The sequence below is a fragment of the Papilio polytes genome, unplaced genomic scaffold (assembly GCF_000836215.1).
Source record: "Papilio polytes unplaced genomic scaffold, Ppol_1.0 DF824047.1, whole genome shotgun sequence".
In the NCBI taxonomy this organism is placed as follows: Eukaryota; Metazoa; Arthropoda; class Insecta; order Lepidoptera; family Papilionidae; genus Papilio; species Papilio polytes.
The window spans coordinates 2,369,237-2,383,512 of NW_013525157.1; the positions used below are offsets into that span (position 1 = coordinate 2,369,237).

General features: G+C 33.9%; 2 protein-coding genes across 4 annotated transcripts; one reads left to right on the top strand and one right to left on the bottom strand.

Annotated features, from left to right (window-relative positions):
• Window positions 1-154: 154 nt before the first annotated feature.
• On the top strand, window positions 155-3,352 carry LOC106100594 (very-long-chain enoyl-CoA reductase). The gene is made up of 5 exons (XM_013279509.1): window positions 155-361; window positions 429-787; window positions 1,028-1,244; window positions 2,357-2,549; window positions 3,149-3,352. Exons 1-5 carry the CDS (start codon window positions 356-358, stop codon window positions 3,274-3,276), a joined length of 903 nt encoding a protein of 300 aa, XP_013134963.1. The 5' UTR covers window positions 155-355; the 3' UTR covers window positions 3,277-3,352.
• Window positions 3,353-3,712: 360 nt separating this feature from the next.
• LOC106100651 (cilia- and flagella-associated protein 57) lies at window positions 3,713-12,871 on the bottom strand. 3 transcript variants are annotated; one of them, XM_013279602.1, is made up of 23 exons: window positions 12,805-12,871; window positions 12,632-12,714; window positions 12,130-12,279; window positions 11,448-11,727; window positions 10,806-10,922; window positions 10,460-10,617; window positions 10,280-10,392; window positions 10,066-10,171; window positions 9,780-9,921; window positions 9,489-9,693; window positions 9,193-9,410; window positions 8,744-8,892; window positions 8,222-8,636; window positions 7,977-8,117; window positions 7,743-7,883; window positions 7,526-7,669; window positions 7,213-7,444; window positions 6,656-6,849; window positions 6,326-6,422; window positions 5,305-5,474; window positions 4,902-5,081; window positions 4,132-4,326; window positions 3,713-3,922 (listed from the first exon to the last, which is right to left on the bottom strand). In XM_013279602.1, exons 2-23 carry the CDS (start codon window positions 12,694-12,696, stop codon window positions 3,797-3,799), a joined length of 3,738 nt encoding a protein of 1,245 aa, XP_013135056.1. In that variant the 5' UTR covers window positions 12,697-12,714; window positions 12,805-12,871; the 3' UTR covers window positions 3,713-3,796. The 3 variants fall into 3 exon arrangements, with proteins under 3 accessions (XP_013135056.1, XP_013135057.1, XP_013135055.1); XM_013279603.1 differs by lacking the exon at window positions 6,326-6,422 and adding an exon at window positions 6,085-6,181 and having other exon boundaries at window positions 12,632-12,861; XM_013279601.1 differs by having other exon boundaries at window positions 12,632-12,861.
• Between the last annotated feature and the right edge of the window lie 1,405 nt (window positions 12,872-14,276).

The window sequence follows — 14,276 nt, forward strand, 5'->3', positions numbered from 1 at the left end:
CAATAATTAAATAAATTGAACAAAACACTGCTACAGATTTTTTTAATTAAATTCGTGGAATTCAGTGTAACATTTTTTTATTATTTCCAGGAAATAAGTAGCTTAAATGAAATGAAAAACAAAGTGCAATGTAATAAAATCCAAAACCAATCAGTCAATCATCAGTTGTCAAAAAGATGAAGGCTGTTGTGTTGTTCAAAGTCTAAGTTGGTTAAGCCGGAATTTACTTTAAATTATTCATATATTCACAATCCAAGCAGTCTTTGATCGTTTCTGTCGTGTTTATTGTAGAAACGACAAAACAACAAATTAAAATCCTTATTACTTAAACAAAAAACGCCGATTTAAATCGAAGATGGAGGTAAGTGTTTTATTTTATGTCAAACTATAAAAATGCCATTAAAAAACTAATTGAGGACGTTTTACAGATTGAAATATTGACCACTGCGGGGTCAAAGTCTCTTGGCAAAATTACTTTGAATGAAGACGCCACTGTAAAAAATGTAAAAGAAAAAATTTATCAAAACCTTAAAAAATCCCTTTACCCTGAAAGGCAAGCCATCAAACCCGAAGCTAAAGGAAAGTCACTTAAGGATGAAACTACTCTAAAATCTCTAAACATCCAAGATGGGTCTAAGCTCTATGTATCAGATCTTGGGCCACAAATATCATATAAAAATGTATTTTTAGCTGAATATGCTGGTCCATTGTTTGTTTATCTGTGGGTTTATCAAAGACCATGGATCTTGTATGGGGATCAAACATCGTCACCAGGAACTGTTGTTAAGTATGTACTCTATCATAAAAGTAACCTACTTGCTATACATGACAATATATTGTTTTTTTTTAAGCTGTACTTTGCAAATAGAGAGTAAAAGATTCTTTTATAAAGAACACCAATTCTTTCTACAAAATCTTACCTTTGGTTATGGATATAAATGAATTTTTTTAAGTAGTAACCTGTGCTTGATGTTCAAGTATACATTAATAATTGCTTTTATTTAAATATGGTATATGATTATTTCAGTATAGCAGCGCTGTGCTGGAGTTTCCACTATGCTAAAAGACTGCTGGAGACAGTTTTTGTGCACCGTTTCTCACATGGCACTATGCCGATTCGGAACTTATTCAAGAACTGCACATATTATTGGCTGTTTGCTCTCTACATCGCTTACCATGTTAATCATCCACTCTTCACTGCACCCTGCAATGTTTGTGTGTACGTCGGTCTTGCAGGGTTCATTGTAAGTACCATTTTATATTTATCAAAGTATTAAACACTAACATTAAAATTACGTAACTGTAATTACGTACGTGACATTAATTTTGCTGGAAAGCGACATTTATATGATGGTAATATAAATTTAATACAGTTTAATAATTTAATATACAACACAATATTGTAAAAAATTGAAATTATACTGATACTAGTAGTTGCTCATGATTATGTCTGTGTGTTACTTAAAAAACCTAATTAGTAGCCTATGTTGTCCAGACAATATCCTACGTCTAAGCAAAATTTCAATTAAATGCATTGAGTGTATCTGGAGTCACTGTAAGAAACATCCATCCATCCATTTAAACTTTCTCATTTGTTGTGTTAGTAAAATTGTATAATATAAATACTATTGTCATAATATTTTAGCCATGCTATAACAACAGTTTTTACATTTAGAAACTAATCAAAAGGGCCATATTTTCTGTAGTAAAAATATAACTGTTTTAAAGTTGGTTCAAGAACTAATCTGGTTAACATAATAATTACCATTGAATTGCACATGAATAATTCCAGTTTATTTACTCATAACCTTACACCTTTCAAAGTTGGTAATAATTCTTTATTCTTGTTTTTAAAACTTGTTTCATTTTTAAGTAGTGTTACACAAAAACATGTTTGATAGTGATTCTGTGTAATTGTTATGTGTGAAAAGAAACTGTGATGACATTCAAAGTATAAAGTCAACTAATTCATTAAGCCCGTATGACTAGGGCCTAGTCACACCAAAATTATTATAGACTTGTGCCTTTCATATTATGACTTAACTGAGAATATATAATCTTGGATTGGTAAAGCTTCTACTGTCAATTTTTATTACATTAAAGAAAATGTTATATTTTTCGTTCGACCCAACGTTCTTACGGTGAAGGAAAACATCATGATGCAACTTGTACATATCAGCGAAGAAGTTCAGAGATATGTCTATAGTCTACCAACCCGCATTGGGCCAGCATGGTTGACTATGGCCTATTCACTCTAACTTATGGTAGGCTCCGAGCCCCTTGAGACATTCAGTGGGCTGGTGATGATGATGATATACTTGATCAAGGTCTAAAATAACTATGTTTTATTTTCCAGTTATGTGAATTGGGTAATCTGAGCATTCACTTGCTGTTAAAGAACCTCCGTCCTCCCGGTACCAAAGTGAGGCGCATCCCTATGCCTGACGGAAACCCATTCTCACTGCTTTTGAATTATGTGTCCTGCCCTAATTATACTTATGAGTTTGGCGCTTGGGTGTTTTTCACCATCTTGACGAAATGTGCTCCAGGTAAATATTAATGATTTAACTTTTTTATTCCATTTTTTTAAATACAATTAGGTGGTAAATGAGCAAGTGGCCATCTGAATTTTCTGTCTGAACTGTCCAGAGACATCTGCAATAACAGTTGTCTGGCTTATTTTTTTATTGTCTGTAAATGTATAATTTAAATATTTCCATTAAGAGTTTAAAATTTTACTAATATGAGTAATATGTAACTTTAAATTTTAATAAGATTCAAATCAAATTAAATTTGACCTTGGTAATTTTTTTTAAGGTTAAATTATATTCCAGTTACGTTTGTTGTACATATTATTTGAAGGTTATCATCTTTATGAAAATATTTGCTCAATGATTTATCACAAATCGATTTTTACTGTTTTTTATGTTTCTATGTAAAAGGTATATTAATAATTTGCCATTATTACATAAAACATATTTACGTTTTCTATATTTATGTTAAAACTAAAATTAAAATGATGTAAAGAAGTGTGTTTAAATATATTTATGTGTTATAATTTTATTATGGTAACACAGAAAACTTAGTGCAACCATAGCTGTCTATGGCCAATAATGCTTTGTAGCTGACAATGAATCATTATTTTCAGTGGGTATATTTGCTGCAGTAGGCATGTACCAGATGTCAGTGTGGGCTATCAACAAGCACCGCAACTACAAGAAGGAGTTCCCCGACTACCCCAAGGGACGTAAAGCCATCTTGCCTTTCGTTCTCTAAATCTTGCAACTAAATTGACATAGTTTATTGTAGTGCAATGACAACGCAATTAGAATTAAAAAAAGTTGCTGATTAAGTTTTTTTAATGAAGATCAATATGTTAAAATTATTTCTCGTTTTTTAAGTAAATGATGCTTTAAAATTATTTATGTAAACTGTTTGGTGAAGGCTACTTATCGTCAAAGGTCTACGGGTTGGTCTCTCGTTCGTTGCAAAGGACAGTTTAAATGGGATAAAATTTATTTTAATTTCCTTTATTTTAGTTATTATTCTATTGAAGCATTTATTAAAAATATTTTTTATTATTACATTGTTTTATTTTGTGTTTCCCGTTCATATTTACACCGTAGCATATATTTAAAACATTAGAAAGAATGTAATCTGGGTATTAATTACATATTTAGAACGTACTAAGTATTTGATAAAAAAATCTGAGTCAAAAATCATCTATCTAATATTTAAAATAGGAAAATTATAAATCAAATTATTAGACAAAGACAAAATACAATCCCATATCCGATCAGTGATTGAACTCTGATGGATTTGGATGGATGGAGGGTTTTCCGCCGTACTCTTCAGGGCACTGGAACTTTGCAAGCAAGCGGTCATTTTCTTCCTTCAATGCTACAATTATTTCTTCTCTTTCCTGAAAAACGAGACGGAAAATATTAACACGAATAAACAATACTCCTAATTTAAGATTTTCCTTGAAAAAGATCTCTGATACTTATTTTAACGCTTTGATAGAAACCTTTTACGGCATTTCTTCCTTTTAGAGAATCGTTCAGTACAGTAAATGTGACTTCAAAGTTATACGGAGCAAGGTCTTTATGTTCTGTTAACGTTGAAACTTACATCTATCTTCTGTTTGAATTTCTCATCAAGTTTCTCTCTGTCCTCTGTAACCTGTTTGAGCTTAGCGCGCGCGGCTGCAGGCGGAATGTACCGCGCCGACAGTCCCAGGATCGATTCCATTTGGAAACAGCGGGTACGCGTCGACTTCAACTCCGTACGCAAGTTGTTGATCTCAGTCAACAGTGTGCAGTTTTCCTATACAATGATAGCGTGGATAATTACTGTAGTAAAGACTGGATATTGAAGTACAGTCGGTGTAATCTGCGATGTTCCACTTTAGGAAAACTAGCTCTTGCTCGCAAATTCGTCCTCGTGAAAATAAAAAGAATTAAAAAATGTAGCCTATATTATTTACTGATAACATAGCTTTTTAATGGCGAAAAAAATTTTGTAATCGCCCTAGTAGTTTATGAGTTATTTCAATACATACAAAAATTCAAATGTTTCCACTTTATAACATTGGTATAGATTGCCTTATTCAATACAATGAGGGAAACAGTGCTTCTTCCTAAATATAACTAATTAACAGTGAGTGGTGCAAGCGATGGGATAATAATAAAAACTATCCGTGTATCACTAACCGACTTTTGTTCGTACAGAAACATTTACAAGCTGCGTTGTATTAGTTTTTGTTCCGCGACTTGCTTCAAAATGTTCAAATGATTGTTGGTTTTAAGGTGGAACACTGCCGGTTTCCCCGACTGTACTTTGTTTACGAAATAACTCATAGATAAGAAGACGAAGAAATATATGGTTGCACTAGACTTTACATCCATAATCTTAGTGATGTCACTCTTCGATCCGCCGAGCGATTTGGCGAGGTTGGTTTTGAGTGCCGCGATCTGCTTTTCGAGATGGTCTCGCTGCCGGTTGAACTCCCTCACAGCCTCGTCCTCCGCCGCACGGCCGCGGATGAAGTCCTCATCTTCTACGTACTTATGGAAGAGTGCCTGGAATCGAATAAATACATCGTTAAAGAAAACACAGTTTGAATTCAAATCTCTCTACAATCAAACTCATCTCTTAAGATAATAATATTTCCACTGTAAACAATCTTAGTACTTACTTATCATTAATGCAGTCATTGGAATGTCGATGATTATAAAGCGGTAGGTAAAATAATGTTACTCGACTTAATTAACATGTTAATCATATATCTACATCGTTAATTACCTTAACGCTCGACTTTAGTTTCGTCGGATCTTGCAGGTTCGCCGACATATTGTGAAGGTCGATTTTTATTTTCTTCAACGTATTCTTAAACGTCAAGTTTCTGTTCGCTTCAGCTAAATAATCCTTTTTCGCGGACGCTAATTTTTCGTTTAGCTGATTGATATTAAGCTCTGTAAAGAAACAAAAATTAAATAAACGTGGATACTAGTAATCCTTAAATTATACAAGTGTTTTAAGTGCTTTTAACATGCCTTAATTACCGTAAAATATTTACATTGGCTGTTCTAAAAGGAGGCATTTTGTAAATTTTCTTCGCGGTGGTTAACATTAGTTCAAAACTTTGGGACTGTTTGTAATACTATTGGTAAACGACCTAGGATCCATAGAGAGTCTACTACGAGAAATATTTTTAACTGCATACTGAGCCGATCAAAACCGCAAATCATGCTTCAGGACGTAACAATACTTAATTATAGCATACTTAATTTTTAAACATAAAGTAAACCAAAAGATAATATTCTAGTAAAAAAATAATTCTAAAAGGAACTAAAAGGATTATTACAAACTTTAAAGTACTTCAACCATGACAGTGTACAATAAATGTGTAGATTGCTTTATCTAATGGAAAAATAATTAGCACTACACGTGAGGTGATCATGATTCGTGGACAAGTTAACAACACCTTGCTAATATTAACACTACTCTATAACACATCTACAATGCTTCAAAGACAATGGTGAAAAAAATTACAACTGTGTATCGAATTTTGCCAATGATTACCGCGGCGGGCTTTTTGCTTTAGCAAATTTTCAAGCGATACTTCCAACTCGAGTATGCGCATTTTTCTCTCTTTAATTTCACGATCTAATGGCTCAATCTGTATTAGACAATAATTAAAAAATTAGCTTCCATTTATAGGTTATATTATATACCTGACATACAACCAGCTGTAACTTTTTTTATTGCAATGATAGAAGACTACGGTCTACAAATATCAAGCTATAATGCTGTGCCAGCATACCGAGGTCATGTTTAATGTTTAACAATTTCAACTCTTCATTCTCCATATCGTCTATTTGCACTTTCAACTCTTGAATAGTCTTCTGTTTAGGCTCAATCTATTTACAAAATTATGAACTTCAGATAATTTTAGGGACTGTCATTATAGATAGTCCAAATAGGTTTCGAAGTAGTCAATAGGAATCAAATTAAAGAGAAATATTTATTTCGAGAACCAATATATAAATGCTGTTTTAAAAAGTTGTGAGTAAGTTTTTTACTCAGGAGAGGCTTGCAAGAGATAGAAAAACATTTTAATGTTTGTGTTACGACAAAAGTAAACTTAAATTACCTGGTTCTTGAGTTCCGTTATTTTGAAATTCAAAACGAATTTATACTTCTCCAGTTCTTGTTTCTTTCTCTTCAACTCGTATATTCTCTTCTCTTTATCTTGAATAGTGCCATCTCTTTCACATATTTCTTTCTTTAAATCGGCTACTTCACGCTCCAATGTTGAAATAACTTTTTGGAACTGTTTATGTTCAGCTTTAATTAAAATATATTATGTAAATACAGGAAATCTATTAGATGTAGAAATCTCACTAATCTCACTAATATTATAAATGCGAAAGTTTAGATGGATGAATGGATGGATGGATGGATGGATGGATAGATGGATGGATGGATGGATGTTTGTTAGCGTTTGTAGCCTAAACGGCTGAACGGATCTCCATGAAATTTGGCACAGATATAAAACAAAGTCTGGAGTACACATGGGATAAGCTTCATCCCCGAGAAATGTCCGGTTCCCGAGGGATACGTAACTTTCTGTAATTTTTATAGTTTGTTTGTTTTCTAATACCACGCGTACGAAGTCGCGGGCAACAGCTCGTATCAAATAAAGCGTACCTTTCAATTGTGACACTTGATGTTTAAATTCTTCTATTTCTTTATTCGCTGCAATTAATTTCTTCTTCATCAAACCAGTTTCTCCTTTAAGTCTCACATTAGCGTCTTTTTCCTCTTTCAGTTGAACCTCGTAAGCTGTTCTTATTTCAATGATCTCACGATCTGCGTCTTCTTCTATTGAAGCTTTTATTGTCTCGTGTTCTTTAGTTGCCATATCAGCTTGTTCTTGTAGCTAAAAATATATGTATTTTTTCACTTTGTACTACCAAGATCTGAAACCTATACTTGTATCACATAGTACACAGGTTCTTACCTCCTGGAAAACTAGTTCCTTTTCTTCAATTTTCGCCTCAAACATCTCATTGAGTTCCCGAAGTGCTTCTCGTTTACTTTCGGCCAATTTGTCCAAAAGGGATTCGTATTCTTTTCTCATACGAGCTGTTTTATCTTCTAGACTCTGAAATAAAAATGTACTTTATTTACATACAACCTTCTTAAACTGTGTGTATTAAGAAGGAGTATAGTTTTACCTGATATCTGTCGTATTCGCTGATCAGTCTGACATTAAAGTCTGCTTCCAACGTTTGCAGAGTCCTCTCGTGACCTGAACGTAGTTTTGCTATATCTTGTTGAATCATTCCTATTTCATGTGTATGCTCGTTCTCCATTGTCTATAGAAACATGAACACATTGTTGGATTAAACCAAGTACATTATTTCAGCAAATCATTCATGAATAATAATGAAAAAGGTAGAATTTCGTACTTCATTCTTTTCTTTCAATTCTTCGATGGCGGCGCAGTAACCTTCGTGAACTTCTTTAAGCTTTTCAGCTTGCGTAGCTTCGGCTTGCCGGAGCTGGTACGTGTGCTCAGTTTCGAGCTCACTCATTCTAGTGCTCAGTAACTGAAAATAGTAATAAAAAATTAAGTAATTTTAATATTCCTTCGGTGACATTTGATTTGAAATCTACATTACTATAGTTATGCAAAAACTATATTTACACTTACATTTATGCTGTTAATTTTTTCTTGTAAATCCTTTTTACTTATTAATATCTCTTTGGAATATGCGAAATCTTTATCTAAAGCGATAGCTCTACCATCCGCGTTGGTGAGACGCCATAAACATATGGACGCATCTTCGGCCACAGATATAAGGGTTTGGTCATCATAGGCTAAAGCGATGCCGGTAACCTTCTTGTTGTGCATGTGGAATTCGTTATAGATGGCTTTATCGAGCAGAGGCAGCTGCACCGACGTCACGCCGCCTTCTCCTCCAGTGATGAAGAGCATCATGTCAGAACGTGATAATATTATCGTATCCAAAGGGTAACCAATTAATCCTAAACTTCTTCTTATTGTGTTTGAACCTATTTCTTTGATTTCGCCATCAGTTCCAATACCGTACGTAGTTTTTCCATTGCTGAAATAAGAGTGATAACTAAGTTAGTCTTGTTTTCACTCCCATAGTTAAGTGTACCTTCCAAAAAAAATCTATTTTATACTTATTCTTAAAACAAAAAGGCAAACCTGTTAACCGCGCAAGCGGTGAATTGATTAGTTTTAAGGATAACTTCACCAATCCTCTGTCCAGTGGACATACTCCATTCGTAGACCGCGCCTTCAGTACCACATGATACAAGAGTGAGATCATTTGCAGACCACGCGAGGCAAGTTATCTACAAACAGTTTTGACATCAAAACACTGCACGCGGTGGTAACTATTTCGCGATTAGATTGTCACTGGTTGCCTTGTCAAGGCATTTACAGCTGCATAGAGATTTAGCTGGCAAAATTTAGAAGACGTACAGCCTTATAATTTTCCGGGCGACTAAATACAGGGACTCATGATGGCTAGGCTCGTCGTGGGTTGACATTCAAGCTTAGCTTACCTATTCACGGTAGCTAGAGAATTTTAACCAATTAGACCTACAATCAGTGGATATCGGACAACAAGAATAATTCAATCATTTACTTACAAGACCGTTGTGTCCCTTAAGATTGAAAACATTTTGAAACGACACAGAGGAGAAGACCTGTATAACTTGTCCATTCACCGCAGCGAACAGATGGCCGTTTGTGCTGAATTTCGCTTGCTTGCAATTCCGTATTGGAAACTCTCGCATTACTTCGAAATCGTCGATCAGTACAACCATATATCGTAGTTTATCCGAAAATCCAACTATTGCAAATAAACCTTGAATACAATAAATAAACAATTAACGGATAGTTCAAGATGGTCAAGTTATCAATTCAAATTGTTATTTATTCAAACCGGTAGGATGAAGCGAGACGCAATGAATCTCCTCCTGGTACAGTTTAATCAATTCGACGTCATCCGTCATGTAGTTCCAGATGCGGATACTTTTGTCCTCTTCGCCTGATGTCATAAAGATCGGCTTCCAAGCGCACATCGACAGAGAATTGATACGACCGTAATGCATCGCTGGACCGAGTTCCGTAAATGGTATTTCTGGATTCTAAATTTATTCAAGACAATTAGTTAAAATAATTTAATTTAACTTAATGAAAATATTATTTTGATGTTTGATTGTATTTTAGTAACCTGCAGCATGTGTTGTCCGAACAACTTGACGCTGTACAGCTGCTTACGGAGCGTGGTGATAAGAAGTGTCTCTTGGTTCGGATCAATCGTGACGTGTTGAATTGCGTCCAACGGTGACCACATGGGGTACTCTCTTGTATGTCTGAAAAGTAATCGGGTAACCATAGGAATACAGATTATGATCATTACACCAAAAACAATTTGCTTAATCGCAGAATGTTGAGGCAATTTTGCCGGAAAAAAATTAAAACAAATGTTAAATCATAATTTTTGTACTTTTACATACTTGTATGATTTCTTAGAAATTCTGAAGACGTTTCGTTTTCTGTAGTGATGAATTGTTTCCTTCTCAAACATATGCACGAAACCGGGACCACATGAGAAGGCAAACCCTGTACAATAAATAAGTAAAATTAGTTTTACTTTAAGATAAGATTTGTGTTAAGAAACGACAACAAATATAGTGGATATTCAAATTTAAATACTATGAAGACAATTACCCTTTGGGAAATTAATGAAACAAGTGACTGGATAAGTTTCGGTGTCTGCCAATACTTGGTCACTGGTGGTATCTGGCTTACTGGCTGTGCTAGTTTTATCGCTTTCTTCGGTTCTGTAATTAAGAAAAGAGTCTAGTCACTATATTTTTAGTTTTTGTTCTACTTGTACATCATACTTACTCAGGTTCCACCTTCTTGATAGACATCTCCATAACCTCGAGAGCACGAAAGACGCAGTTCTGTCGGAGCTCGCCATTCTCCACCAGCATGATCATGCCGTTATCCGTGCCAAACATTATGCGGTCCGGATTCAGCCACATGCAACTCGTTATGTTGATCTACAGACATACATATAAACGTTTTTACTAACGTAATTGTAATGTATTACATTAATTTTGATAAAATGCTTTCCATTATTAACTTACTTGTACTGTAAAAGTAAGATTCGTTAAATGGTGACTAAGGTTGTCCTTTGCCTACGTCTAGATGATAAATGTACTCTTAAGTTTAATTTTTATCTACTTACATTTTCAGCTTTACACCAACCCCATTGCCGCCATACAGTTTCTGCCACATTCATGATACGGAAAGTGTACGGTCCAGTTATTACGACCAACGTCGCGTCTGAAGGGTTACATTGTACCTACGCACATAAAACACTTAAAATAATAGGCTCAGGGCCTCTCCCACAACTCTTGTAAATTGTCAGATAATAATCCAACGTATAAAATATATGATGGAAATATCGGATTTTGGTACTATGACAATGACGTCACTTTTAAGCTATCTGAGCATCTATCAGTGGTGGGACAGGCCTTTAGACTCTTTCTTTAGTTGAGGAAAAAAGAATTAAGCTACACGTCACGAGGACATTCAGTGTTTACATTTTTCAAGGCTAATCATGCTAAAAACTGCATTTACGTGTCTCTATAACTTCAATTGTTAATACGCAGTGTAATTAAATATGTAAAGGATTGTTATGTATTTATTCTTAAACATCAATTTCTATAGAACTACTTCTTTTAAATTTATCTTGTGTGTATATTCAAATTAGTATACTAGTTGTTTTTTTCTGCATACGTCTGGTTACTTTCAAACCAAATATTAAATCAAATTAATCTACTACGATAAGAAATAGCAAAGAAATTAAATTCGATTAAAATATTACGCTTTCAACGATTCCTTGTCCGCTTGGGTTCTGCGCTTTAGCGTGACTTTCGACTTTTCCTTTATCCCAGTTATAATAATACAAATACCAGTCCGGCTCGCCAGTTATTGCGACCAGATATTTAGAATCGTACGTAAACTGAACGCACGCAAACTCTCTAGCAGTAGAGTTCTCAAACGGTACAGTTAAAATCTTGCGCCTTTTGTACGTGGTTAAATCGTAAATTGTTATAATAGGCTTCTGGCCTTCCTCTGCTATTTCATTCAAAGCAAGCCAACGTCTGAAATAAATAAAAATAACTAATTTCCCCTAAGAGCAGCGGGCTGGTGTCCAAACTACAGTGGCATCCTGATGGATCAGGCTCCAGCTTCAAAGGCTATAATGAAATTATTAAAAATAAAAAAAAATGTAAAATCAAAACTGTTAATTTTAATACTAACTATTTTGTGATAAATCTTACTAATATTATAAATGTGAAAGTTTAGATATTTTATATAATATTAGAAATTTGGCACAGATGTAGAGGATAGTCTGGAAGAACAGATAGGCTACTTTCTTTTGTTTTTATTAATACCACTAGTAATAGCGCTAGTATTAGCCAACCTAACAAAAATTCAGCTAAAGCATCACATTTTTGTTTTTAAGACGATACTGTTTCCATAATTAAAAAAAAAGTATTTACCTATTTGGAGCAAGAACCATCGATTTTATAGGTTTATGTTTGTCCTGAAGTCTAATAAACTTTTGTTTCTTTTGTAGATGGTTGTGAATAACTATAATTCCTCCTGCTGGATAAATTATTTCCGAATCGCTGAGATAATGAACATTGTACCTGAAAATAAATCGCTTTCATAATTTATACTAACACGACTCAGAGAAAGGTTTCTATAGATATTCTTCTGATACCAGTGTTTATTTTATTTATTCACACAAGAAAATATATACATAGACTTATAAAAACCGCCAAATTGCAAAGCAGTTTGTTGGCGACATATATACATGTACCTTACAAAGACATTTAAATATTACATAGACGAGGCATAGATTAAATTAAATCGAAACAGAGATTATGTAGTTCGTTTTATAACAACACTTATTTCTCTGTTCTTTTTGTTTATTAAAGTTTTATTGTAAAAGTTAGTTTAAAGGTTTCTATGACTATTATTTAAACATCGTAAACTTACTGAATATCAGTCCGTAGTCCGTAAAAAATACGAGCCGCGATCATTGGCGGTGTACTGATCGCCATTTCTCCTTCTTAACGATTCTGTATTTTCAAATTAAAGTAATAAAAAAAACTTACTATAAACTACTATTAAAGGTTTAATAACGTTAACTTTGATGTTATTTCTCAAACCTTTTATTAATCTTTAATGGGTACGTTTTGGAATAACATCAAAATAGTTGCTATAGAAACTTGTAATGTCAAGTTGTGAAGAAAACTTAAGAAAGGAGGTCAAACGGCAACGAATTTTTGTCAGTTTTATTTTCAATACCGAAACAAAATATAATTGGAGAAATTGCAATATAACAATGGCATAATAATAATAATTCTTTATTTCAAGCTCAACTATAGTCTCTTAAACTACACATAGCCATTTTTTTGGTAATAGGTTAGAAGCACAGCGATGTTAGATCACTCACATTGAGAAAGAAAATATATCGTAGACGATCTGATGTCCGCAAACTTCGTTAGCGCGGAATTAAAAAATGAAGGTGTATAACAATCCCGGAATCAACTACCTTCCCGTCAAAGTCCTGTCAAAGTTTAGATAGATTAATTACAATAAAATTGTTAGTATCCAACAAAATGCGCATTGTTAGTTAAATTCTGCATTTATGTGTCTGGTTGGGATTGGCGCTCAATGTCATTCGTCGCGGCGCATCCTCTTTGTAATGTCCGAGGTAAGTCGTCGCTTCCTTCATAATCCAGCGCATGCGCATGACAGCTAACATGCATACATACACGATATCGTGAAACTACGCATCTAAACAATAAAGATATATGCAAACGTATGTTAAACGCAAGGTAAGCGTAACTTAATTAAATATGCACTTTGATCCTATGTTTTCTTGTAATCGCAGACGTCGCAATTTATTCCAATGTATTTCAAGAATAAGCACACAAAAGATTGCGTCACCGATGTATTGCGTTTTACCAAAAAAAACTTAAAACAAAAGAGAAAGTAGGTACAGAGTACGAAATAAACAAAATGAGGAGAAACTAGATCGATTTAATTCTTTCGCAAAATCTAAACTTTACTAATTAAACGTATCTAATTGATTCGTGAACGCGAAATTTTTCTCGGTACATTAGTCTTGTCGAAAAATTAAAAACTACAGATATTTTATTTATAAACTTATAGTTTTCGTTATTCCTACATTTTCCTGTTGTCAAATTGTCCCTTTGAAGTATGTACGTGAAAATGAGCACCCGAATTAAAGCTATTAAAATCTTATGGCCGGTTATTGATCTGAATACGGCCTTTCTTGTTAAAGGTTTTTTTCTCATCATAATTCTTTCTTTACATTTGTTTCGCACGTTTCTGAGTACTACGGCTTATTCTAGTGATATTTTATTCATAAAAAAATACAAGAGTAAAAAATAGTAGACTAAGTTCTACATTCTAAACCGTTACAACTAAGTCAAAAGTTATAGATAATTCGAACCACGGCAATATAACTACAATGTAGTGCTTATTAATATTGGAGGTTATAATACTAGGAAGATATTGTTGATCATTAGTTTATGTCCTAACAATTGACCCAGTAAGCACGCACTCGCACAACTGAGCAATTGATGCTTCACAAGCCAAGTCTTCCCAGGCG